At 50.7% G+C, this 23,149-nt stretch overlaps 2 protein-coding genes across 2 annotated transcripts; both read right to left on the bottom strand.

The window, feature by feature from the left end:
* Nucleotides 1-5,944: 5,944 nt before the first annotated feature.
* LOC120676179 (protein RICE SALT SENSITIVE 3-like) lies at nt 5,945-10,350 on the bottom strand. The gene is made up of 7 exons (XM_039957412.1): nt 9,705-10,350; nt 9,487-9,537; nt 9,252-9,380; nt 8,036-8,141; nt 7,421-7,462; nt 7,256-7,312; nt 5,945-7,072 (listed from the first exon to the last, which is right to left on the bottom strand). Exons 1-7 carry the CDS (start codon nt 9,851-9,853, stop codon nt 6,239-6,241), a joined length of 1,368 nt encoding a protein of 455 aa, XP_039813346.1. The 5' UTR covers nt 9,854-10,350; the 3' UTR covers nt 5,945-6,238.
* An 8,176-nt stretch (nt 10,351-18,526) lies between these two features.
* LOC120676106 (ethylene-responsive transcription factor RAP2-4-like) lies at nt 18,527-20,588 on the bottom strand. Its single transcript, XM_039957329.1, has one exon. It carries the CDS (start codon nt 20,048-20,050, stop codon nt 19,145-19,147), a length of 906 nt encoding a protein of 301 aa, XP_039813263.1. The 5' UTR covers nt 20,051-20,588; the 3' UTR covers nt 18,527-19,144.
* Nucleotides 20,589-23,149: the final 2,561 nt, after the last annotated feature.

Raw genomic sequence — 23,149 nt, 5'->3', positions numbered from 1 at the left:
TGATGAGGACCACACCAGCTCCAGCCCACTGCTTGCGGACGGAACCGTCCAAGAAGAGTGTCCAGTGGGGCTCGGTGAAGACTGGTGTCCTGACTTCCGGCTCTGGGGGTCCGGCGTTGAGGTCTGGACCCCCAGAATTGCTTGGGGAAGGAGTCCATTCTGCTATGAAATCAGCCAGGATTTGGCTTTTGACTGCATGGCGGGGCTGGAAGTCCAGCTGGAACTCAGTCAACTCTGCTGCCCACTTGGCGATGTTGTCCGTGGCGTTGGAATTGTGTAGGATCGCTCTCAACGGATAAGAGGTTACTACGACAACTCTGTGTGCCTGAAAATAGTGGCGCAGTTTCCTGGACGCAATAAGTATGGCATAGATAAGCTTATGCGTCTCAAGATACCTGGCATTTGCCTCGTGGAGGACTTCGCTGACGTAGTAGACTGGCTTCTGGATGGTCCGGACCCTGGCCACCGAGTCCGGCTCGCCCTTGTCCACCACGTCAGGTCCTTGGGCCCCCAGCGGTTCTGGGTTCCTACTAGGTCGAAGCTCCTCCGGACGCCCTTGTGCGGGGTCCGGACCTTCAGACAGAGGAGTGGTTGCCAGACCCCCAATGTCTGTGGCCCAGCTCACCATCCTTGGCCGGAGGGACCCTGGTGTCCCCCTGGCGAGCTTGCTCCGTCCTCTCAGCGACCAGCACCATGCTGACCGCCTCTGCAGACGTAGCAAGATACAAAAACAACATCTCACCTGGCTCTGGAGCCACCAATACTGGCAGTGAGGTGAGGTGCTGCTTCAGTTCCTGGAAGCCTTGTTCAGCCTCTTCAGTCTAAGTGAATGGACCAGACCTCCTCAGTAGCTTGAAGAAGGGGAGGGCCCTCTCAGCCAGCCTCGAAATGAAGCGGCTAAGAGCGGCCAGAGATCCAGTAAGTTTCTGGACGTCCTTGATGCGGCCGGGAGGCCTCATCGCCTCGATCGCCTTGATCTTGGCTGGGTTTGCCTCGATGCCTCGATGTGAGACCAGGAAACCCAGCAGCTTCCCTGCCGAGACCCCGAAAATGCACTTCTCGGGATTCAGCTTCGTGCGCATGTCGCGTAGTCGGTCGAAGACGAGGGACAGGTCCTCAACTAGTATTGACACTACCTTAGTCTTGACCAAAATGTCATCGACATACACCTCAACAATATCTCTAATTAGATTACAGAAAGTTTTGTTCATAGCTCGCACAAATGTGGGTAAGGCATTCCGCAGACCATATGGCATGACAATATAGCAATAAAGTACATCCACTGTTACAAAAGCAGTATGTTTCCTATCATCTCTAGACATCTGAATCTGGTGGAAATCAGAGTATGCATCTAGGAAAGACAAAAGGTCACACCCGGAGGTGGAGTCCACAATCTGATCGATACGTGGAAGAGGATAGGGGTCTCTAGGACATGCCTTGTTGAGGCTGGTGTAGTCGATGCACATCCGAAGCTTCCCGTTGGCCTTTGGGACGACGACCGGGTTGGCCAACCACTCGGGGTGGTGGACCTCCTCGATGAAGCCAGCGTGTAGCAGCTTGCGGACTTCTTCACAGATGAAGTTATGCCGCTCCACAGACTGCTTCCGAGGTTTCTGGCGTACCGGCGTGGCGTCGGGGTAGATCCTCAGATGGTGCTCGATCACTTCCCTGGGGATCCCGGGCATCTGTGACAGTTCCCAGGCGAACACGTCCACATTTGCCTGGAGGAAAGTGATGAGCGTGTCTTCCTATTTCTCCTCCAGGTTTCCCGCGATGCGGGTGGTCCTGGGGAAGTCCGCTCCGATCTGCACGGTCTTCACGGGGACATTGTCCGGATCAGACGGCTGAACCTTAGGTGCCTTTGCGGGCGCCCTGGCTCGCGAGGTGGATGGGTCCTCCTCGGAACGTGCAGCCTCTGCCGCCAGAGCATGCAGTTTCTCAACTGCAGCGATGGCAGCGGTGCGGTCACCCTGCACGGTGAGGACACCGGCAGGTGAAGGCATCTTCAGGACCAAATACTCGTAATGGGCAATGGCCATGAAGCGGTAGAGAGCCAGCCTGCCAATGATGGCATTGAACGGGAGGTTCACCTCCGTAACATCGAACTGGACGCTCTCTGTACGGAAGTTCTCCTCGGTCCCGAATGTGACCGGCAGAGTGATGCTCCCCAGAGGGAACACCGGATGTGGGCCCACTCCGGAGAATGGGCGAGAGGGAGTTAGCTTGGACTCCGGGCATTCATCTCGTGCTTCACCAAGGTACGGGGTACCATTCCTCGTATCTCTGACGCATCTATCATTACTGCTTTCCGTCAGTGTGTGTGTGTGTGTGTGTGTGTGTGTGTGTGTGTCCTATTCTCTACACCCTCCCCTTGTATTTATAGGAGGGAGCCACCGGCTGCAGCACCCCAAACTGACCTAAAGGAGCAACAAGGAGGCGCCACGTGGCAAAGTTGAGGCGGTGGGGCCCATGGGCCTGGTCGGCCGACCTATAGGTCGGCCGGCCTGCCCTGGCCGCCAACAGCCCCCAACTGCTGGGGGTTGGGCTTGCCTGGGCCTCGTTGTCTAATCCACACTGCGGTTGGCCTGTCTTGACTTGTTTTGCTTCAGTTCTTGGGCTACACTTGGTCCATTTGAGCCTGAATCGGTACTCTGATATTTTTTGTGATTTTCTGCTGGGCCAAAGTGTGCTTGCAACCTGCATATTAGCTCAAAAACACAACTTGCATATTCTAGAAGGTAAAATGTTGTTTAGGGACTTTATTGAATATAAGTACGTGTAAGAAATGCAAACTCTGATGATTTTCTGATCAAGTTGACGCCTGGAAATGGTCATTAGTGAGCGTCAACACATGTGCAAGGATTTATTTTGAAACAGAGTTTTTCTCAAAACAATTCATTTATAGCCGGTGGGGTTGATCCACACAGGATCCAAGATTTTAAAAGTTGCTACCGGACTCCTCATCCACCGTAGCATACGGCACAGCTACCGGACACCTTACCATAACAACTCACGCCATCTCAACCATTCCCAGAAGAAACACTAGTGATGTGACCAAACCGTAACTCGCCCAGTACCGTGGGCACGGCTATTCGAATAGGTTTTTAACTCTGCAGAGGTGTGCAATTTTACCCACAAGCGGGGTACCACAGCACGATCACCTTAGTGTCGGTGCAGATCCCAACAAAGCCATTACACACTTTAGCTTGATCTGACTAGCCAACACGGGATCCACCAAGGGGTCTTGGACCTATCACCGAGGTTTAACCGGGACATAAGTCACACAGGGTTTATCTCTTCTCCTTGATCACCCGTTGCTCTCAGCTCTCCTGATGGCTATCAGACTAACTAATGGGGTTTATGCTAAGCCGTTGCCACACACAACGGTCGAGTGGTTTGCACGATAGTGGAGTCAGGCAAGATGACACATCAACTCGGTCCTTAATGGTGACAAGATAGATATCTCCCAACCTTGCTCAACCACACAGGTACGAGCACACCATTTGGCGTCCCACACAAGAATCACCATCCATCTCATCTAAACATGTCTCTCTTTTATTTTCCAACAATCCACCCTTTCCCTCCCCACACACTCACACATTTTCCTTTATAAACAATCATATTTGATGTGTAGTAGAACGAGTATAAGGTCCTATGCAATTCTAGCAGTGATTAATATCCACATAAAACGAATCATATGTAGACATCAATCTAGGTGGTTAAGGAATGGTTATAACAAGTCAAGGGCTAGCTATCCAATCATGTTTTCAGCAGTAAAAGCATATGCAGTTTTGTAAAACAGGCCAATATGTTGTGTTTATAAAACTGGGACAAAATATGCATCAAAGGATGGGATTGAACTTGCCGTTCACAAAGCCTTCAGGGAAGTCCTAATCGAGGTACCGTCCTTCGGGTTCGGGGTTGTGGTACTGGTCCTCGCACACCTGCTCGCGGTACTGCTCGTCGACGGGTTCACCCTCGTTCACCCCGTGATCTACGGCACACACAAACAAACACACAATAAAGAAAAAAAATAAAGGTTTTACCGTTGAGCTCGAATCGGGAAAAAATTAAAATATGGGGATAGGAGTAATATTTTTTGGTGGTTTTCTAATGGTACGGCCGAAATTATGTTAGAAATGGCGTGGTAAAGTTTCGGGGCAAACGGAGGATTTTTGGCTCATGAAATGATAAGTTAAAGGTAAGTTTAGGGGCTAATCCGGGGTCCGAGGGCCTATTTGTAAATAGTTCTGAGGGTGGAAGGACTTGATTATAATTTTGGAAAAAGGTTCGGGCTACCCTGGAATTTAGGCAGGGACCTACTCATAAATATTTTATATAGTGGAGGGGCTTATTCATTAAAAATAATAAGAGAGGGACTTCTTTGTAAATATTCTCGGGAGTGAAAGGACTTGGTTGGAATTTCTAAAAATATCCAAATTATTCTGGAAAGGAGCAGGGACCTATTTGAGATTATGTTTATATAGTGGAGGGGTTATTTCTTAAATAGGGGAAACATGGAGGGTTTATTTGGAAAAGGACATAAGAGGGGCAGGTTCTCAAAAGAATAGGAAGGAACGGAGGGGCCTTTGGGCAAAATAGCTCTTCTTCAACATCCCTCCCATTCCTCTCCCGTGAAACAGAGGAGGGGAGGGGCAGGGCACCGGCGGCGCTCGGCGGCGGCCCTCCGGGGCATGGCGGCGGCCAGGAGGAGGGGGGAAAGGGGGAGGGCGACGAGGGGAAGTGATTCCCCCTCTCACCTCGAGCGGGGGCGGCGTGAGGAGGCGGGGCGACGGCGGCCGGCGGAGGCTGGCGGAGCTGCGCGTGGCGGTGGCACTGCAGGGCCGGGGAGGAGGCTAGGGGCGGCGGTGGTGGTCGTGGAGCTTGAGGGCGAGGTGGAGGGCCTATTTATATGCGAGGAGAGGCAGGGGAGGGGCGGGGAGCGGTGGCGGTGGCCGACGGGCTCAAGAACGGAGATTAATGGCGGCGGGACCGGCGGTGGCGCAGAGGCGACGTTTGGGCGGTGGCGCGTAGTGGTGGCGAGGACGGGCGGCGCAGAGGGTGGACGGGCAAGTGGAGAGGGGGCGGTGGCCGGTGGTGCTCTGCTCGGCGTGCCAAGCTCGGCGTGGAGCGGCCGGCGGCGCTGTGCTGCGCGGGCGTCGTGGCGTCAAGGGGGTACGACGGTGCAGGTGATGGACGGCGAGCAGGCAGCGCAAGTGGGGGGGCTGGAGGTGGCCGGCCGGTGGGGCTCGGCGTGCAGCGTGTGCGCGGCAGGGAGAGAAGGAGGAGGGAGAAGAAAGATAGGGAAGGAGGGGAAAGAAAAGAAAAAAAAAGAAAAAGGATAAAGGATAAAAGAAAAATGGAGAGAGAGAGAGCGGTCGGCGCGATGCGCGGCGGCGGTCGGCCACGCGCGCGCTGCAACGCTCGGCCGGTCGACGATGTGCGCGCGGATCGAGAGGAGGCGGAAACAAGGAGGGGACGCTGATTGATTCGGGTGTCGTGATGTACGGGGAACGGGGAAAAAGAGAGATGGGACAGGGATTGGCACTGGTGTCGGGACATGATTTCGGGAGCTCGGGAGGAAAAAGAATTTCGGAGTGATTTGAGCTCAGCGTTGAAAAAAGTTTTGAAAACAATTTTTAGCTAGTGATTTGTCTCATATCGTTTCCGTCGTCCTTGCTATTCCGATCCTGTGCATGGACCATGGAGCTGCTGCGTGCCTGGCTGCTGGTACGACAGGAATACGGGTGCAGAATGGAGCCTGCCCGGCCCGGGCAACAGTGTTGTGACCAAGATGGCTTCTGGTGCCAAAAAAGCGCCTATTATTAGGCGTTGCGAATCATTGTACCTCGCCATCATTTCGTCGCATTGCGCCGTATAAGCTGCCAGCCATCATGGAAGCAAACTCATACCCTCCTTTGCATGCATGCATGGAAGGATGATATCCATCAAGGGTTTTTTTTTCTTCTTCTTTTATGCATGGCATTGGCATTAGGATCGAGCTGCTACAGCTACAACTACTAGAACAAGGAAACACGACGTACACAAGGAAACGAAAGGGAGGGAGGGAATGAAAATCTAATTAAACATATGCGATTAAAACTCAAAACCTTAAACAGCTTGGGAGCAGGGAGCGAGAGAAAAAAGGAGAACGAAACAAAACGTGCGCTTCTCGTGGCGACCTTGAAGAAGTTTAACCACCGTTCGATCGACCATGCATGCATGCCACGGACGAGAGCTACTCCAGGAACGTCTCCATCAGGTCCGAGTAGACGCCGCCCTCGTGCGGGCCTCGGTACTCCATCCCTTGCTGCTGCGGCGCCGTCGAGGCCGACACGGACGGGGACGTCGACGCCGAGGAGCTCATCCGCGCCGGCAACGTGAAGCTCCGCTTGAACTTGGTGCTCTGGGTCTGAGCGGCGCTCTCCACCCTCCTCGCCTTGTTCGAGTGGCTCTCCAGGCTCAGGTACTCCTCCACGTTCTCGGCCCCGCCGTGCCCGGTCTGCGCGGCGTCCGCCGCCGCCTTCTCGTCGTCTGCGCCGCCGCCGCCGCCGCCACCGCCGGGCCCGCCGAACAGCAGCTTCGCGTCGTCCGCGCGCCCGGTGAGCGCGGTGAAGAAGGACAGACCGTTGGGCCACCGGAGGTCGCCGTCGGGCGCCTCCCCGCCGCCCGGGCCCATCGCCTGCTGCTGCTCGTCCATGTGCGGCGGCTTGCCACCGTGGTGCCCCGGCGGGAGGTGGAACATGTGGGCCTCGTCCTTCCCGCCGCCCGGGCCCGGGAACGGCGGCATCGGGCGCGCCGCGGACGGGTGGAACGCGGCGGCCGGGCCCGGCGGGAAGAGCGGCGACGCGCCCGCGGCCGGCGGGAGCTGCGGCGGCTGGTGGCCCGGCCAGTTGAAGAGCTGCGGCGGGGGCCGCGAGGCCGGCGGCGGGGGCTGCTTGAGCGGGAACGGCGGCGTCGGCGAGGCCCCCCGCGAGGAGGAGAAGAGCTGGGAGAGGAAGAAGCCCGACTGGTAGCCCAGCGACTCGAACATGTGTCGCATCCGCAGCACGAAGTGCAGGTCCTCGGGTATCTGCGCGCGCGTTCACAGAGGTCACGTCACGTCGCTGTTAGCTTCGCCTACGCTTCCGCGCGCGAGACGCCGCTGAGACGTCCACGTCCGCGGTCCTCGGCGACCGAGCGAGACGACAAACGAAAAGTCACGCGAAAAGAAACAAACGGGGTGGAGGAAGAAGGGCCTTCAATTGGCACTCACAATCTTGCAGGAGCCCAGCTGCAGGAGGCCATGCCCGGCTTGGATCACAGCTATGGTCTGCAGACAAAAAGAAAATAATCGCCATGTTTAGTTAGAGCTCTGATTAGCAAGCTAAGAAAATCATCGCAGATGATCTGATCAGCTGGGATTGGGGGTGACGCTTGCCTGGATGCCTGATGCGAACTGATCGGTCCATTCGGGAGGAAGCTGCAAAAGCAAAAAAGCCGGGAGGGAAATAAGGTAAGATAGGGCACCACCGCATTGCAGAGGAATAAAGGTTACGGCGATCGTGGCGTTAATTCTTGGTGACAAAGGGATGGCTACTACTACTCGGATAGAGCATGAGCATCCCATTCCTCTCTTCTTTTCGGGGGAGCAGATCTGATGCAAAGCCTGAGACCTCTCCCCCAGGGATAAGTTTGTGCATGCCTGGTGTCCGTGTCTCTATCCACTATCCTATTGCTTGCAGCTTGTCCCCGGTTGCCAAGTAAAACCTCGAAACCTGCCACAGTGCGGTCCGGCAAGCCATGGTCCATGACTCCGCACCTCCATGGCCATGCCGAGAGGTACACGGCATGGCAGCAAGAGGCACCAGCTATTGGATGAGCAGGGATGGGGAGCTGCTCGTTGGAAGTGGTTTCAGTGTACAGTGCGTGCTAGTGAGCCGAGCAGTGAAACCGGTCTGGCTCGCACCCCAGCCCAAAGCAGGGGGGCAGGCAGAGAGACCGCAGAGAGAGAAAGGAGACGACACGGGGTGCAGTCGGTGATGGTAGTACGTACTGCATCGAAAGAGCTCTGCCAGTAGTTGGAGATGTTGGGCTCGCATTCAGAAGGTTCCTTGAAGACCCATTTGTGACATTTATCAGAGGCCACCTTTCCCATCAGCCTGCAAAAGAGAGGAGAGGGTGAGGTGAGGGTCCAACTTCAAACCAGGATCAAACAAACCCATCGTCTTAGCACATCATCCATTCATGGTTTCATGCATGCATGCCCCAAAAGCTCGTCATGGCAGCAAGCAAATGGATGCAAAGGAGACCCAAGCAAGCCACGCAGAGACACAGGTGATGCAATGACACGCATGTCTGAGTTTGACGGTCTCTCTCTCTCTCTCTCTCTCTCTCTCTCTCTCTCTCTCTCTCTCTCTCTCTCTCTACCATCTCTCTCTACTGGTGGTGCCCGGGCCCGGCGCTGTGTAGCATTCTGGCTGTGAGCGTAGCGCGGCGTACTCGGCGATTTTGTTAATCGCGATTTGATCGGGCAATTAACCCCACTGACGCCCGGGGATTTGTTTATGCCTCACGAGGCACCGCCCCACCCCAGCCAACGTGCCCCGCACGTGACATAGTCCTCGCCAAAAGCGGCTACTAGCACAGCAGCAGCAGCCACGACTTCAAAAAAATGGCCGTGTTTAAGCTCACCTGCACCACTCACATAATTACGTCCTACTCCACGCTTGCTAGCACTACCCTAAGCTAGCCCTCGTTAATTACCACGGAGATCATCAGTGGTAGTGCTAATTACCACACGGGTTAATGCTAGAGGCTGGAAAAGTCCTCTGCGGTGTGGTAAGAATGAGACAGAACAAAGTGAAAAGATGAAAGCACACGCACCCATCCCATCCACCTTCCTCTTTTCTCTCTCTCTGGCTCTCTCTCTCTCCTCCGTCCAAATCAAGCTGCTCCTGCGGCACTAATGAAGGAGCTGGAGCATTAGCGTCAATCACACTCGGCGCACAGGGTTTTGGGTCCTAATCGGAGAACAGGGGACAGCAGGGACACGGCCGCGCGCGAAGCTGCCGGGCTAATTAGAGGAGGCCGGCCGGCCGCGGCCGGTGTCCTGTCACCCAGCTAGCAACTGCTTACGGTCGTCGTCATCGTCGAGCCTAGTAGCTAGTAATAGTCATAGCTCATTAAGCTAAGCTAAAGCTACGGCGGGGCGTGGGGGGAAAATTGGACACGCACGACGACTGCCTGCACTGCACCTACCCAGTACCCACCCTTCTCCGTAGTTGTAGAGCTGGATGGACATCTTGATGAAGGCCTTGCGCACCGGGTCCTCGCCGTCGATGTCCTCCAGGCACTCCGCCACCCGCTGCCGGCAGAACCCGTCCTCCCACATCAGCATCCTGCGCTCGCGCGGCAGTCATATTGTTACTGGTGGTGACGACTGATAGTAGGCAAGCTAATAAGCAGGTGAATGAATTCGTCGTCAGGAGTGATGATGATACTCACAGGCTGCCGTTGTCGTCGCCGACTTTGCACCCGTTGCCGCCGCGGCAGCGCCTGCAGAGGCACGGCAAAGCCATCAGCTCAGGAACTCATCCGCCGTAACTTGTGGCTTCGTCCGATGGTAAAACCCGGAGCAATAATAGGAGAGGCAAAGAGAGCAAGAGGAGGATTGGTTGGTGCACGGAGAGGAGGACAAGGGAAGGAAGGACAAGGGCGCATACGGGCGAGGACGGATGGTCCAGAAGACGGAGTACGTCCAGTCCGAGCTGAGGCAGACGTTGCGGAGGGCCTCGTGGAGCGCCATCATCCCCGCGGCCTCTTTGCTCCGCGCGTGATCCCCGCCGCCCCCAGCCGCGCCCGAGCCCACCATTTCGCTCCCCCGCTCGCCCAGCCTTGCTCCCGCTCGCTGCCTCCTGCGATTTCCACCACTCCCTCCTCTCTTAGCTGGCTCTCCCTCGGACGCTAAGCTCGAGCTAGCGTCCTAGGTAAAAGCTCTTCTACCCTCTGGGGTCTGGTGGTCGCGGAGCTCTCGGCGGCTACAGCAGCTAGGCGTTTCTAGCTGCTACCCGGCCGGTCTCCTTTTGATCGCCCCCTGCCTGGTCTTTTCTTCCCCCAGCCGAGAGACCGGGGAGCGAGGCCGCCGAGAGCTATAGCCTAGCTGCGCTCTCTCTCTCTTTCTCCACCTCTCTTGCTGCTCGGTTTGCTGGCCGTCTCTCTCTGATTGCTGTTTTTAATTGGGCAGGGGGAGGGTAAACCGAAAGGCGACGGGCTCGGCTGCCTGCTCAGGCTCAGCTCTGAGCTCTCCTCCAGCGGTGGGCGCCGGAAGGTGAGGGCGAGGCCAGGCCAGTCACTGCGGTCGCTCACGGCACCATGCGTGGTTTTTTTTTTCTTTCTTCTTCTCCGCTCTGAGAATTGGCGGCCCAGAAGTTGGCAGCGCCAAAAGTAAAAGCGGCCCGGCCGGGTCCCCATCCCCTTCTACGGCCAGCTTTATTTCCTCTCTGCCGCTTCCCACCCATACCACGCTGCAGCACCTCAGGGAGCCAGGGCCAGGCTCTCGGTATTGCCGTGCGGCGACGGCGAGCGAGAGACCCTCCTCCGGCCCGGTGGTTCAGCCAGGAGGCCCGGACGCCGCAGCGCTAGCGCGGGAATTTCTAGGAATTCATTCATGTTCCTTGTAGTTCTTTTTACTCAAAGTTTTGAGTGGGGAATTGCTTCCCTTCCGTGGTCATTGCGAAGAACAGTCCACCAGGTGTTTTATTTCTATGCCATTGCTAAAATGTTTTAGGCTGTGTTTAGTTCATAAAAATTTTTGGGTTGGGGATTATAACACTTTCGTTGTTATTTGGTAATTAATGTCCAATTATGGACTAATTAGATTTAAAAGATCAATCTCGTCATTTTCAGTTGAACTGTGTAATTAGTTATTTTTTTCAACTGCATTTAATACTCTATGCATGTGTCCGAAGATTCGATGTGACGGGTAATGTTAGAAAAATTCTGAAAACGAAACAGGGTCTTATCGTTGCCTGTGCGTGGCAAATTTGTGTGTATGCTCCGGAAAGCGACTGCTTTGTCTGCGTACTATCAATGACTTTGTACTTGATGCTATGCCACACGCATAAATGGCAAACTGAGGGGTGGTGGTGTGAATTCAAAACAAAACAAAAAATCCCGGTGCTATACCACACACAAATGTACACGTATACTCGAGCTCTCCTTCATCAGTGCCGTTGTATCAGCTTGATTCTCCCACACCACACTGGCCAAGGGTGAGGTTTTGCTGGTTTGGGTTAGATTTAGGCCCTAGGGGTTCGAGGTTTTCAGGCCTAATGAAGGTGCCATAGGATTACATGCGCTATGAACTCTCTTCATGGCTAATGAATCACCCAAGGGAGTACTACTTCCATTGTGACCTTGAGAAATGAACAAGTATGCAAGCGTGTCTACCATGTACTATATTACCCATACAAGAAAAATGTTGATGTTGCAAGGCTGCATATAAAGTCTGATCTCGAGAACAGGAAAGACGCGGAAGAATGGGCCGTGCATGCTCTCTTCAGGAACGAAAAGCTTGTGTGTCAAGGAGCCGCAAGCAGGGACCGTAAGCGTTTAATTCCCAAAAATTTTCACCTCGAAATTTGTGACTTTTCCTTTGGACACATGCATAGAGCACTAAATGTAATTAAATAACAAAATTAATTACACAGTTTGGATGTACACGACGAGACGAATTTTTTGAGCCTAATTAGTGCATGATTAGCCATAAATGCTACAGTAACCCATATGTGCTAATGATGCGGTCAACGGCCTCAAAAGATTCGTCTCGCGGTTTCCAAGTGAGTTCTGAAATTAGTTTTTTAATTAGTGTCCGAAAAGCCCTCTCGGCATCTGGTCAAACCGTTGACGTGACACCAAGAAAATTTTGTTTAGGAACTAAACGGCCCCTAATGCCAGTGTGATCGACTAGCTACGGTCAAAAGCTGCAGCAGTCGCACATAATGCCTGGGCATCTAAAGTCGTAGCTTTTCCATCGGCACACCACACCAGCAGCTTTTCTCTTCCGAGCTCTGACCAGTCGCACATAGAGCCTCCATGTAGTGATGCACTCCGTAGATAGAAAGAAACTATCTATACTATACGTTCATAGCCCTTTCAACAAAGGAAGATTTATCTCTTCTACTTCTACAGATCACGGAGAAATGGGCGTGAAAATCTGGAGAATTTGTTCAAACTGCCATGGATAGTAGATTGCCATGCATAACAGTGAACAGTCAAGGTAATAGCTAGGAAGGTGCCGTAGGTGTTGGAGCCTCGTCCTTCCTGCCCATTCCGTTAAACCGAACGCGATGTCTAGAGAAGGGTGCGAGCGTGGATTTGGAGGCGCTAGATGTCAAGGATGAACTCTCGGGGCACGAGTATAAAAATGAGAGCAGAGATACCTTGTCGCTCAAGTGGCAGGGGCAATCCGGGTGCCTTTCTTTTTCCTAAACAGGTGATGGCAAGATAAGTGGTGCTGAGCATCCTCAGCATTGCCGATTGGTTTGGAAAAACATGGGATCTTTAAGAGATAATAATGTAAAGTGTGGAACCATGTTAATAAACATGCTACTAAAGTGGACACGGACAGTCCCTTTAACTGAAAATATGGGTCATTTTGGTGTTTCCAGTGATTATCAAAATATAAAAGGCTAAGGAGAAGCTGTATATTAATATGCATGAAAATAGGTTTATCTTCAGGCGACTGAACTTAACCATGGGATGGTAATCGTCCGGTTATTCAGCTGTCTAGCTTCAAACTCTAGCTGTGGAGGAGATGTGGAGTATAAATGATTGTACTGTACCAAGGTAACTTTGTCTCATTTATATTCCAATTTTGCACATATTTTTTTCACTCATCAAGAAACAGAGAGAATGAGAGGTAACATGACACTGATTCCGCAATTTACATGAGAATATTTGGGCACAACTCGGACATATATAGGGCATTTCACGTATCATTTTAATCCCTTGGCGGGAGTACATGTGAAATGATTGGCCTATGGCATTCATGTGTTTCAAATATAAACGCTCATCTTCTTTCTTCTATGGCTCTACCTACAACTGAATGAAGTAAAACTATGTTACAAATTTTGAGTATGAATTTGGCTGGAAAAGTTTGGATTGGAATATGAACCAGCTAGAGTACTGCTAGACCTAGAACCGATGTACAAGAAAATACAGATGGTCAAAGTTGCTAACTTGCTATAGTAATTTATTGGCGGCGAGAGTAAATGAAATTAGGTGTTACTACTATTTATCGTTATCTAGCACGTCAGGTTAAACTAACCGTAGTAAATTTATGGGAGTACTTTTTTAACTTATCCTATAGGTAGGGGTGGTAAAGAGCTTTGAATTTTAGTCTAGATAATTTAAGAGCCAAGCCTAAAAGAGTTGGACTCTTATCTTATTCAATATAAGTTAAAATATGTAAGTGTCAAGTTGAATTGTGAAGAAAACACTAGGACCATAATCCGTTGCCACCTCTACCGGAAGTGCTGCTATGCATGTTGATTATTAGCACACCATGGTGAACTTTTTTCTTCCGAGCCGCTATTTATAAACGTTACTGCGGGCTTCTCAGCTTCGCGTGGAGGCTCCTAATTATGAAGTGTGTAAAAAGCCTGATTAGGACACTGCTCTGGCAATGGCTTTAGCTAGGACAGCGGTGCTACGGCCGCACGTGCGTGGCAGCTGAGAGCAAGTGACTCGTCAGTCGGCACCCGTAAACAATTGCTAGCCGTACTAATGGTGGGCTTAATGAAAGTCGCTTTGACATTAGCAGCAAGGAACGATCTTGCACAACTGGAAAGATGTATAGCACCATTTCAAAATTCCTGAAGTGAATTAATGGAAACACGTCTGTACATTTTTCTTCCTTGCATACTATCTTTGTCACTTTTTCATTCTAGTTTTTTTACGAGTCAACAATTTTTCATATGCATCGTGATGCACTTCATCATTTAAAAGAAACAAGCTGAACTATTTTGATCTTACTTAGGGTATGTTTAGATCACTTTGCATTTTGCATTTTTGCATTTTTGGAAGAAAATCTTCAACATTTGAAGTATTAAATGTAGACTAATCACAAAACTAATTACAGATCTCGTCTATAAACTACGAGACAAATCTAATGAATCTAATTAATCCATCATTAGAGCATGTTTATTGTAGCATTAATGTCGCAATTTAGTGTCTAATCACGTCCTAATTAGGCTCATTAGATTCGTCTCGCCATTTACAGTCCATTTGTATAATGCGATTTATTTTTCGACTATATTTAGTACACCATGCAAGCGATTTACAAATTTTTTGCATTTTGTGTTTTGAGATCTAAACAGAGCCTTAGATGGACAAACAATGAGGTGACAAGAACGCCGTGAAAAAGACTGTAAACTTGTTTAGTCCTGGATTTGGCCTGGGTATGCAGCTATGCTACGTGGTTAAAAGTTTACTAGCCACAAGTTGCCGGCTGCGAGTTGCAGCGAAGCGAATCATCATGACTAGAGAGATGTAAACGTTGGCGCACGGATCGCGGGGAAGGTGTCCCCCTCTGTCCGTGACACACGCTGCTTAAACTAATCATCCACCGCCTCCGCTTTGACCGGCTGCCTGCAGCCCTCTGACCAAGATAGGATTCTCTGGCCAACCTCCTCTTGTTCCCCCCTCGGCCCTCCCTCCCCCAACTCTGCCATTTTGTTTCCTTCAGGCCTTCATTGATTTTCTGAGCTATTCGTGCTTGCACCAATACAAAAATAGTAAACCCCATCTAGGAATTTCCTCAGAACGAAGATAACTCTGTGGGCAGCAAGCAACGTTTTCAGTGGCATTGTCAAATGAGGCGCCAACTAACGTCAACGAATGCACTGGAGCGTAGGCGAAGCGTGCCGGACTCGGCCACATGACCCTCCAAAACAAGCCCCCATTCGAACTGCTCTCACGTTTATTGTCATCCAGCAATTCTTCACGTGGAAAAAACAGCATTTATTTTCTATATGGCGATAAGCCGATAGCATGATGATCATGACATGTGAGCTAAACAGAGAAGAAACGTCAGTTCGTGCACTGATAAATTCCTCGTGCGCCACCATGATGATCAAGCATATGTCCGTCCACTACTATGAAAATAAGGTGGGTAATTTAGAGGCTGATTGTGCACCAATTGAAAGTTTCGCAACTAAAAATATGTTTTTCAAGGGTTGGCCACCCCCACCCGCCCCTACAAATAGAAAATGGATTTCTAGAGGCGAGTGAGGGGTGACTTGCTCCTAGAAATGGGTTCCAGCTAGTCAAAAGATTCGGCGATTCGGATTTAAAATATCCGGTTCTATTTCTCGCTATTTTTTAAACTTTAATTTGGGTACCCACCAATTTTGATCTATCAATCATGTCCGCGATCGAGACGTTGAATATGTTAGATAAAAAATATTCTGCATACAAAATTAAATGATATGAAAATAAAATATCATTAGAGTACATCGTTATAGTGCACATCGAGTACATATTTTTGTTATATTCCTTAGGGACCATCGTGGGTTTGATTGCGCCACTCACGAAGTGAAATGTATTTATTGTCCGTTGCCAATTCTTATCTTTCATTAAAAAAATTTATCTTTCATGTTGACCATTTCATGTAGAATAAAACAGCACAAATCGTCGACTAAATTTGAGAGTTGGACGATATAACCATACAACTGTTAACACTGACCCTTATGCGATGTGTTCAAACCTAGAACATTTTGTGAAAATTCACATAAAAAACCGTTCCGCATCTATTTTTTTTGGAAAACTTAGCGATTGTATTGCCCATGATTAAATTCTGAAAGAAAATCATCATGAGATGAATATAGGCTGGCATGCTTTTCTCGAATGTACTTATACAACATAACATTGGCTATAGACCAACTTCTTATTTAAGTTGGCTCCACAATGCTCTGCTGCCAGGGTGGCTCCACACAAAGAAACAAACCTTTCCCTTCATTTTTCAAGCTTGAATGGTGTCTTTGGTTTTTTATTATTTTTATATTATTTATTTTTCGACTTTTCAAAAATATATACCTCAAGATTTTTTTTTGCACATCTGGCCTCCTATCACCAGTTCAACTGGCGGTAAGAGCATATCGCCGGATGAACCGACGGTAGGTGCACTGTAGCGATGTTACCGCCGGTTCATCTGGTGGAATTTTTTTGACCTAGGCAGCTCACTTTAAAAAAATTATAACTAATTTATATGAACTTGGATGGAGATAAACTTTATATGAAAATTGTAGATCTTGACGAGATCTACAACTTTATAGTTCAAACTTTTTTCATTCAGAGCCATCTAGGTGCTCAAATAATCAACACCAATTTCCAATCTAAAATTTAAATTTTGGTCAGAACATTGGACAGCACACATTCAAAAAAATCATAATTAATTTATATTAATTCGTATGAAGATAAACTTTATATAGAAATTGTAAAACTCAATAAGATCTACAACTTTGTAGTTCAAAATTATTTCATTCGAAGCCGTCTTGTTGCTCAAATAATTGTCACAAGCTTCAGATCCAAAATTAAATTTTAGATCTGGAGCATTTATTGATTATTTGAGCACCTAGATGGCTCCAAATGAAAAAAGTTTGAACTATAAAGTTGTAGATCTCGTTGAGATCTACAATTTTTATATAAAGTCTATCTCCATCCAAGTTCATATAAATTATTTATGATTTTTTGAAAGTAAATTGCCCAGGTCAGAAAAATTCCGGCGGATGAACCCGCGGTAGGTGCACTACAGCAATGTTACCGCCGGTTCATCCGGCGGTATGAACTTACCGCCAATTGAACGGGCGAAAGGAGGCCAGATATGCAAAAAAAAATCTTGGGGTATATATTTTTAAAAATCATAAAATAAATGATATATAAATAAGAAAAACTTTTGGAGTACTTAAAATTATTAATGGGCTAGGCCCATATGACTCAACACTGTTGTGTCCTTTAAAATAGTAAAATATGAGGCCCAAGTAAAATGGTGTGTCAATACAAAAGGTCCTCGCAGAAAAAAAAAGTGTATAAATGCAAAAGGCCCCATCCATTGTTGATGGCCACGACTCGGTGGTAATTCAGAGTTCGAATTCCGGCGTTTACACAAAAACTTTCGAAGCCAGTTCACAAAAAGAAGCTCGATCAATTGAGTGCAGCAATGGTTGCAAAAGTCTGGCCCATTTAGAAAGCCCAAATTATTAGCTTAAAATGCCTTTTAGCCCACCCCATTCTTCTGAGCTCTCGTACATTGGGCCCAACTACTGTTACGGCCTTCATTTGCTGCCCCTCTGGTTTTCTCAATCTCCTCCGTTCGCGGCGCGAGCAATGAATGTGGTGATGTTAGTGTTAGGGGCCCTTGTTGATGGGCTATCGAGAAGACTCGGAGCCTCCTCGGAGGTCGATGATCATCTGGGCCAAGTTTTGAACCAATATCTGGGCCTAGTTTTGAACCAAGTCTACAAAGCACACGTAAGATCTTGTTCCAACAGAAACTGTCGTCCAAAAAAAATGAAACGCCGACACTAACAGCGAACCTATCTGAAATCGTAAATTAGGCATGCCGCCGTTAAGATATGCCAGCGACACGTCAAATGAAGGAATTTTCCGATTGATGTTCCACTGATAGATTATACTACTATTTTTTTTTGAAATAAAGGGCAGGAGCACTGCCATGTCATTTAAGAAGATATCAAGTTTACATCACGCGCCGAAGCGAAACACCACCACCGCCACCACCAAAACAACGCACGCAAACAACACACACAACAAAACGCTACACCACCACAAACCGGGAGAGAAGCCAAAAGAAGGCACTACTAGCTGCGCCGTCGTCGCCAACGCTGGGCAGCACCAACGCGGCCCGCTGCAAGCCATAACGACAACTCGAAACTCCTCCACCATGGGCAAATCACTCTCAAGTCACACACACGATCGTCGATCCCCCGGTCCCAGTCACTCCCGTCGCAGCGACGATGGAAAACGCTGATCCTGGCCACTCTGCGTGGGGGGCCTCGCTTCTCCCACAGCCTTGCACTCCTCTGCCAAGGACTCAGATATATGAAACCGCTATGAGAGCGACACCTCCGTCCATCCGACACCGGAGTCACCACATCACCATGCAGCGGCTCAAGATCTCAGCACCCATGGTCTCTCTGCACCTTCATGCCAACACAGACTAAGCGCAATTCCACCATCGCTGTGGGTCTCAAAAGCGACGCCGGTAGCGCCGCCGTCGCTCGTCCAGAACTGGACAGAGTTTTCACCCGAGAACCACAAGCAACATGGTAAGAGGAGCTCACCACAATATTGCCCCCAGCAGGGAAAGTGACGCACTATGGTGCCGCCACCATTGCCACCAACAGGAGCTATCGGTGAAGGCTTACGCCCGGTTCACCCCAAACCTGCTGCACAGCCCATTTTCCCGCCGCCTCCGCAACGTCACTGCCAGAAGGAGGCCCGACGCAGCCCAAAGCGCCACCACGACGCCAGAAGCATGCCTCCGATTTCTTTGTGTTTATTGAGTTCCTGATCGACCAATTAATATCCGTATAATGGATCATGGCACTTCATCGTGAGGGAAACGTATCATGTCGCGTCGGGCGCGGCAGCCTAGCAGCATCCGCCCCCCACGTGCACGAAGTAACACTCCGCTGTCGCAGTGGATGAGCGGATCGGGCCCGGTGTATCCGGGGAGAAAAAGAGCGCATATGCAAGTGGTAATACCCGAAAAAAACTACAGCAGCGGCGGCCTGCGCAGTTGGCGCGCACGACAACCGCACGAGAGAGCCCTCCTCGCGGCGCGCCGTCAGTGCCTGCGAATCGAGCTCGAGCATCCAGTCCAGGCAACCCACCGAGCCCACTGCCGCTTTCACCCCGCTAAGCACCACCATCCTCCTGCGGCGAAACAAGCATGTGGCACCACCCACCATTGTTGCCGACACAGAACGGCAACGCTTAAACGAAATCAGAGGTGCGAGCCCGACAAAGACAGGGCACAACTTTCCTTAAATAGCTATGTACAGCTAGCCGGAGCAGTGCTCCCCGCCCGGCCCTCGCCTCACCTGCTCACCACCTCTGCAGCTGCCGCATCACGATCCGCGCATCAGCACGACGGCGCCTCGTTGAGGTCGAACGGCAGGCCGCCCCGGCTTTGGCCCGTGCGGAGCTCCAGCGCGGTCGGCGGCGGCGGCGTCGCAGCCACGGCTGCTGGGGGCAGCAAGTAGACGAAATGCCACGGGGAAGGGCAGCCGATGCCGACGCCGCCGAACGTTACGGCCTGCGGCGGGGGCCGGCGCGGGAGCGGCGCCGTGCGGAGGTGCTGGCCGCGGTGGCTGTGGGCGCCGGCGCTGTCGGGGAAGTTGGTCTTGGCCTTGGCGCCGCGGAGGGTGCGCGCGGCGCGGTCGTACGCGAGGGCGGCCTCCACAGGGGTGTCGAACGTGCCCAGCCACACCCGTGTCTTTTTCCACGGGTCGCGGATCTCGGCCGCGTACCTGCCCCACGGCCGCTTCCTCACGCCCCGTGCGCGTCGCCTCCTCCTCCTCCCCTCGCCCCGCCACCGCCGCAGCCGCCGCCTGCTCCCCCATGGCTCAGCACTGCCATTAACGTGGGATCCATCCGTGCTCTCGAGACCAGAGAGGCCGTAGCTTTTTGTTGGGTGCGGCAGCGTGCGAGCGTGCGCGGGTGTTTGGTGCGCAGTCTGCTTGGGGTGTCGTTGCGACAACGCCAAGGCCGAAAGGTAGAGGCGGAGAGCAGAGGTAGGCTGGTGCGGTGGTGCCTTTTGTGGGCGATGGTTACTCGTGATCCGGCCTCGTGAAATGGGGCGCGGGGCGTAAGCGCAACCGTGGCAGCAGGGTTTATCGGGTTGGGGTCTGGGGCGCTGTGTGTGGCAAGAGGGAGCACTGCGCGGCCGCCGCGAGATTTGACGCGCCGCCGGGGACAACTGGTCCCGCCTCCCACCAGCAGTAACGCTGTGCTGTGTGGTGTGTGCACACACCGCCTCCTTTCCCATGTGAACTCGCGCGTCCAGGATGACCCCAGTCCCCAGGCTCTGCACAATGCAAGTATGTGTACCACCACGCTCTAGCGTAGCTACAATTTGTATATGGGTATGACAAATCAAATTTTTTTATGCAAACCGGTAAAATGCTTTTAATAATTCAGTACAATAAAATAAAAATAATTTAATAATTTGGTACGCAACTACTAAATGGCATAATAAGTCTACATAATACGTTGGTGAGTAATCAACCAATGCACTACAACCCTAATTTATTCGGTATTCTTCTAAGACCTACATTAATTGTACTAAATCATGCTAAAATCTAACAACAAAACTAGCTAACAAATTAGGTTGTAGTAAAGAAAAATTAGGATTAGAGAATTAGGGAAAACTTGAGGAGAGAATGAAGAGGAAAAAGCTCAGTGGGAGGTTGGAGGCGGCCCGGTGCCTGGCAGGAGCGAGGAACTGAGGCGGCACGGCAAGTTAGGATGTCAAACACATCTTACAAAAAAAAATCATTGTCATGGACCTATGCTCTCTTCGTCAAATCTTTGGCATGGCTAGTGGGACCTCCGTGAGAAGTACGGTGGATCTAATTTTGATGAGAAAGAGTTTCAATTCTTTCAACTTTTACTATAATAATAGACGATTATGCATGTACGTTGTTATGGACAAAGTTGGTATAAATATCGTATATAAATAATTGCCTATACGTTAATTTGTAGATCTACGTGATCAAGTCGTGGACGAAGAGATGGTTCGACTCGCACATGAAGTGGACTAAAACCCACCTGTCAATGACCTGACGGATAAAACCAAAAAAATAGGCAAAAATCTTACTTGATTTAGAAATATATATATAGCTATAGACATAGATATATCCTCTGTAGTTTCCACCGTCGTCTCCACTCTCTGGAGGTCTCTCTTGGGCACAATGTGCTAGTGAAGCTAAAAAATATTGGACCCCACACAGCAAGCAAGCATCGAGTACCTTGGGATGCAGCGTGAAGAAAATCCTGGCATCGATGCTATCTTGGCACACGGACCCACATCAGAGTAAAATATGGTCTCTTTATTGCTATAACTACTGTGAGCTCCGAGATACAGGGCTGTGTTCGAGTGCAAAGAATTATTGTTTAATAACTAGGCACCGGTGCAAGTAGTTGCTCCGCTCCATCTTTTTTGGGCATCACTTGGATTTAGTTTCACTGGTTGCAGTGTATGGAGTTGCGCTTAGATCTTCTCTTATCTATTTGGGCATCACTCAAGGGATACATTGTGGAGGGCCACCGGTGCCAGCTCAAGCTGCACATGGTGCAGAATCCAAAACGACCGCACCAAACCAACTACAGTACGCTCAACGATTGAACCACACCAAACTAATCTGTCTGCTTAAAAAACCAAACCAAAATCAACTGCACTATGTTTTCAAACCAACGGACACTACTAGAAAAACAGGGTACCGGTTCAAATTGGCCTTTGGTACCGGTTATGGTAACCGGTAGCCTTTAGTACCGAGTCATATAACCGGTACCGTTTTGATTGAGAAGGAGATATTTTCCTTTTCAAGTAACCCATGGATGAGCCTAAGGTACCGGTATTACCAACCGATACCTAAGACTCCTAAAGTACAGGTTGGTGGCACCACCCGGCACTAATGTAAAAATTATCACTCGGTACCTATGAAGAGCCTTAGATACCGGTTAATATTACCAACCGGTACCTAAGGCTCATTTATAAATTACATCCAATATTCTTATGGCGTCGCCTAGGCGTCGCATAGGTGACAAAGCGCTCCCCTGTTTTGGCCCGCCTAGGTGTTTTAGCCCGCCTAGGCGTCGCCTTAGCCCGTCTAGGCGGCTAGGCGGTGGTGACTCGCCACAACTCGCCTTAACACCGTAAGAACATTGATTCCATCCACCCAAAAGTACTGGTATGGAGATGAATCGGTACCTATGTTAGTATAGATACCGGTTCATCTCCATACTGGTATTTTGGGTAGACCTAATCCTTGTTTTCTATTTCTGGGAACCGCTTACGAATTACGACCATGGTTAAGGACCTCAAGGTGGGCCGCTCTCACTGGCCGCTGTGGCCCCCGCTCGCTTGTGCTCGTGAAGCAACCGAGTCCCGACCTCCAGTCGTTGCCGTCGCTGCTGTAGCGGCCGGCGCCGCAGCCCCTATCCCCGCTCGCGTCACGCTACCGATATGGCAATGCTTGGTCGACGCATGCTGCACGCGCGCAGTCGCTTCACCCCCACCCGGCGAGTTGTTTTTTTTTTTTGCTGCTGTGACAACCGGACGGAGGCTGCACTGCATCCGTGTGGATTGGAGCTAGCGTGATTCGGTGCCATCGCACGCTGCCTGCGCACCATGCGATTGCTACGATGAGAAGGAGCCGATCACGTTCTACACTGCGTACCTATTAGCTGGTGATGTCTCCAATCAGTGGCGGAGCCAGCAGTCTGACGAACCATGGCGGCCGCCACACCTCTCAAGTTTTGCGCTGGCGTCATCTCCCCCAACGCCTTGCTGAATTTGGTTGGTATGTACTGTAAGTGTGTGCTTGATGCTAAACGTATATGCTGTAATACTGCTATAGATAAAGTTTGATAAGTTTGTTGGCTGCTCGTGTTTGGAGGTTGAAGCACAACTACAACAAACTTAACTGAGGCAGTTAAAAACAATTTATCAAGGTAGGCAACACCAACCATCTCGGAGCAAAAGTCAATGCAAATATGATTTTTTTTCGAGGTGGTTGGATGTCCGCCTCGGTAAATCAGAAAAAAAAAACACCGTGGATAAGTTCGGCGAGCCCATCCGCACGCCACCGCGTCGCAGCTCGCCGAATCCACGCGTCGTCGCAGCTACTTACCGGATCTAGGCAGCACCCACCGAATTCGAGAACCCCTCATCGGATCCAGGCACCTGCTAGTGGGAGAGGAAGGGGAGCGCGTGGGAGGACGCCGCGCCTCAGCCTAGCCCGCCGTAGGCCGTCGTGAGTCGTGACCCCGAGCTGCACGCTGGAAGGAGCCCGCGCTGCTAGTTGAGGAGCTCGGGGGTGGACGCCATTGCCTCGACCTCACGCCGTGGCCACCGTGGCCTCGA

This window comes from Panicum virgatum, chromosome 5N, assembly GCF_016808335.1.
Source record: "Panicum virgatum strain AP13 chromosome 5N, P.virgatum_v5, whole genome shotgun sequence".
In the NCBI taxonomy this organism is placed as follows: domain Eukaryota; kingdom Viridiplantae; phylum Streptophyta; class Magnoliopsida; order Poales; family Poaceae; genus Panicum; species Panicum virgatum.
The sequence above is the reverse complement of the archived record's forward strand: the minus strand, read 5'-3'. Positions and strand labels throughout refer to the sequence as shown.

What these genes read in the sequence shown, in the direction of transcription:
- LOC120676179 (XM_039957412.1), bottom strand. Translation starts at nt 9,853, where the DNA reads ATGGTGGGCTCGGGCGCGGCTGGGGGCGGCGGGGATCACGCGCGGAGC. An exon ending in GGCAGAGCTCTTTCGATGCA is followed by an intron (nt 7,463 to 8,035) that starts GTACGTACTACC and finishes TTGCTTTTGCAG; the next exon opens with CTTCCTCCCGAATGGACCGA. An exon ending in AGTTCGCATCAGGCATCCAG is followed by an intron (nt 7,313 to 7,420) that starts GCAAGCGTCACC and finishes TTTTGTCTGCAG; the next exon opens with ACCATAGCTGTGATCCAAGC.
- LOC120676106 (XM_039957329.1), bottom strand. Translation starts at nt 20,050, where the DNA reads ATGGGAAAGGAGGCGGTGTGTGCACACACCACACAGCACAGCGTTACT.